At 48.1% G+C, this 3,155-nt stretch overlaps 1 protein-coding gene across 1 annotated transcript in view; it reads left to right on the forward strand.

Annotated features, from left to right (window-relative positions):
* Positions 1-2,781: 2,781 nt before the first annotated feature.
* The window catches only part of LOC102249487 (alpha-1-acid glycoprotein 1-like), a 36,365-nt gene continuing 35,991 nt past the window's right edge, over positions 2,782-3,155 (forward strand). Inside the window, 1 exon segment of the mRNA XM_005880922.2 lies at positions 2,782-2,937. Within this exon segment, the coding sequence (XP_005880984.1) occupies positions 2,827-2,937 (111 nt within the window). The 5' untranslated portion in view covers positions 2,782-2,826.

The raw sequence follows: 3,155 nt of genomic DNA on the forward strand, positions 1-3,155 counted from the left end.
GCTTACAACTTTGGGTGCTCATCCATTTTAATTTTAATTTTTTTAAATGATAATTTCATTTATTTCAGAGAAGGGAGTGGGAGAGAGAGAGAGATAGAAACTTCAATGATGAGAATCATTGATTGGCTGACTCCTGCATGCCTCCTAGTAGGGGTCAAGCCCACAACCCTGGTTTTTGCCCTTGACCCGAATGGAACCTAGGACCCTTTACTTCGCAGGCTGATGCTCCATCCACTGAACCAAACCGGCTGGGGCCATCTATATATATAAAAGCCTAATATGTGCCCTAACTGGTTTGGCTCAGTGGATAGAGCGTCGGCCTGCGGACTGAAGGGTCCCAGGTTCGATTCCGGTCAAGGGCATGTACCTTGGCTGCGGGCACATCCCCAGTAGGGGTTGTGCAGGAGGCAGCTGATCGATGTTTCTCGCTCATTGATGTTTCTAACTCTCTATCCCTCTCCCTTCCTCTCTGTAAAAAATCAATAAAATATATTTAAAAAAAAAAAAACATCAATCATGAAAGAGAATCATTGATCGGCTGCCTCCTTCACGCCCCCTTCTGGGGATCGAGCCTGCAAACTGGGGTATGTGCCCTTGACTGGAATCGAACCCAAGACCCTTGAGTCCACAGGCCGACACTCTATCCACTGAGCCAAACCGGCTAGGGCTGTCCTCAATTCTTTTAGGCGGTTAGGGGGAAGGTTCAAGGTTCTTCCTGAGCCTCCTGGTCCCGGATTGTGTTCAGGTAAAGAGAAGCTGCTGAATGGCACATCTTGGGGTGCTTGTTCTGAACCCCTACAGAACAGACAGCATAGGCTCGACCAAGGCTGGCTTCTTTTGCCCAGCATTATGTTTTTGAGATTCATTCATATTGTTCCCCGTGTCCGTAGTTCATTGCTTTTTATTGCTAAGTAATATTTCATTGCACAGAAACACTACCATTTGTTTTTCCATTTTCCTGCTAACTGAGCTTTTGAATGTTTTCTAGTTTGGGGCTATTTTAGATAACACTAAAGCCTTACACGTGACTCTGGACAGGAGTGGTAATTTTAGAAAGCGATTTGGTCACTCTCTGACACCTGTCATCAGAGAGGAAAAACCACAGTGTAAAACACTATAGACAATTATACCTCAATAAAGCTGGAAACAATAACATAAAATGCTACAGAAAGATATAAAGAGAGGGCATGATTAAGTAAATTATAATCTAGGAAGTGACTGAAAGGTGATGTGAACTTTAAAATCACAACCACTCACTACAGTGAAACATGAAAAAATATTCAAAATTTATCAAACTAGAGGCCCAGTGCATGAAATTCGTGCACGGGCAGGGTCCCTAGCGGCTGCTGGCTGCCAGCTGGGGCCTTACTCTGTTCCTCGCCACCAACTGGTGGTCAGTGCATGTCATAGTGAGCAATCAAACTCCTGAGGTGTCTCTTAGCATATAAGTCTTTTATTTTTTTAAATATATTTTATTGATTTTTCACAGAGAGGAAGGGAGAGGGATAGAGAGTTAGAAACATCAATGAGCGAGAAACATCGATCAGCTGCCTCCTGCACAACCCCTACTGGGGATGTGCCCGCAGCCAAGGTACATGCCCTTGACCGGAATCGAACCTGGGACCCTTCAGTCCGCAGGCCGACGCTCTATCCACTGAGCCAAACCAGTTAGGGCACATATTAGGCTTTTATATATATAGATGGCCCCAGCCGGTTTGGTTCAGTGGATGGAGCATCAGCCTGCGAAGTAAAGGGTCCTAGGTTCCATTCGGGTCAAGGGCAAAAACCAGGGTTGTGGGCTTGACCCCTACTAGGAGGCATGCAGGAGTCAGCCAATCAATGATTCTCATCATTGAAGTTTCTATCTCTCTCTCTCTCCCACTCCCTTCTCTGAAATAAATGAAATTATCATTTAAAAAAATTAAAATTAAAATGGATGAGCACCCAAAGTTGTAAGCATACCATAATAATGCTTTGTGAAAATATTACTTGTATGAATAAAGATTTGACCCCTCAAGTAGAAATGCAGAAGGGTGGAAGAGTTAGTGATTCCACAGGATTTCCTGAGCACCCACTGTGTGCTGGGCACTGCCCCAGGATTGGGGCAGCTGGTGAAAGAGAGCAAGCTTCCCACTTGAATAGCAGAGGATGAAGAAAACACAGAAGTGATTTCCTGTTTCAGATGTTGGAGATGGTTCACATAATACATTTACTGAAAACAGACATTCAACTTAATGCCCCATGTTGTTTTTTGTTTATTTGTTTTTTGGAAAATGTCCCTGCCTCCAGGCCTGGGTTGGGGAAATCTCTGGACTATTGGTCTTTCACAGTTGTTACCACACTCAACTGGAACTGAATCCATGTTTGCCTTCCACCGCCCCCTGCACCCCTCCCCTGCACATCGCCCCTACACCCAGGCTAGCCTGGGAACCTCCAAGTTGCCTTCAGCATTTGATTTATGACTGGGTCCCTCTCAAGTCCTGGCACTCAGAGGGGCAGGAGTTGGATGAAACCAGGAGCACCTGCCCCTCTATCGAAATCTACCAGCTTCACTAATATCACTCCAGCCCTTTCCACCTTGGCTTTGAACAGCCAGACCTTGGGACTCTGATCTCAAGGTCAGGGACCAAAATTAGACCCGAGCTTGGAGGCTTTACCTGGGCTGACCTTTGGGAAAGGAGGGAAGGTTCTGCACATGGTATTTCCCAAACACTCACAGGATTGTGTCACAGCGGGTCCCCAGGGCCCTGCCCACAGCTCAATATAAAGGTCACCTCACCCCTCAGCCACCAGTACCTCGGACTCTAGCCACATCCTCGTCTTGCCATGGCGCTGGCCTGGGCCCTTGCAGTCTTGAGCCTTCTTCCCCTGCTGGACGCCCAGAGCCCGGCGTGTCCCAATTTCTCGGTGCCCATCACCAATGCCTCCCTGGACCAGGTGGGTGCCTGGGCCCTGAGCGCCATGGGAGCTGTCTCCCTCTCTGGACTTCCCTTCCCCTGGGGGCTTGCGGTCAGCCTCTTCTGGGTGCTGGGGTGAGAACCAGGACAGCCTCCAGCGGTGGTTCTCTGCCTCCAAGCTCAGAGCCGCCTTGCAAAGTCCCCCAGCAGGGCAAGCAGCACTTGGTGAGAAGCCACTGGTGTGGGGGTGAGGATTGG

This window comes from Myotis brandtii, unplaced genomic scaffold (genome assembly GCF_000412655.1).
Source record: "Myotis brandtii unplaced genomic scaffold, ASM41265v1 scaffold658, whole genome shotgun sequence".
In the NCBI taxonomy this organism is placed as follows: domain Eukaryota; kingdom Metazoa; phylum Chordata; class Mammalia; order Chiroptera; family Vespertilionidae; genus Myotis; species Myotis brandtii.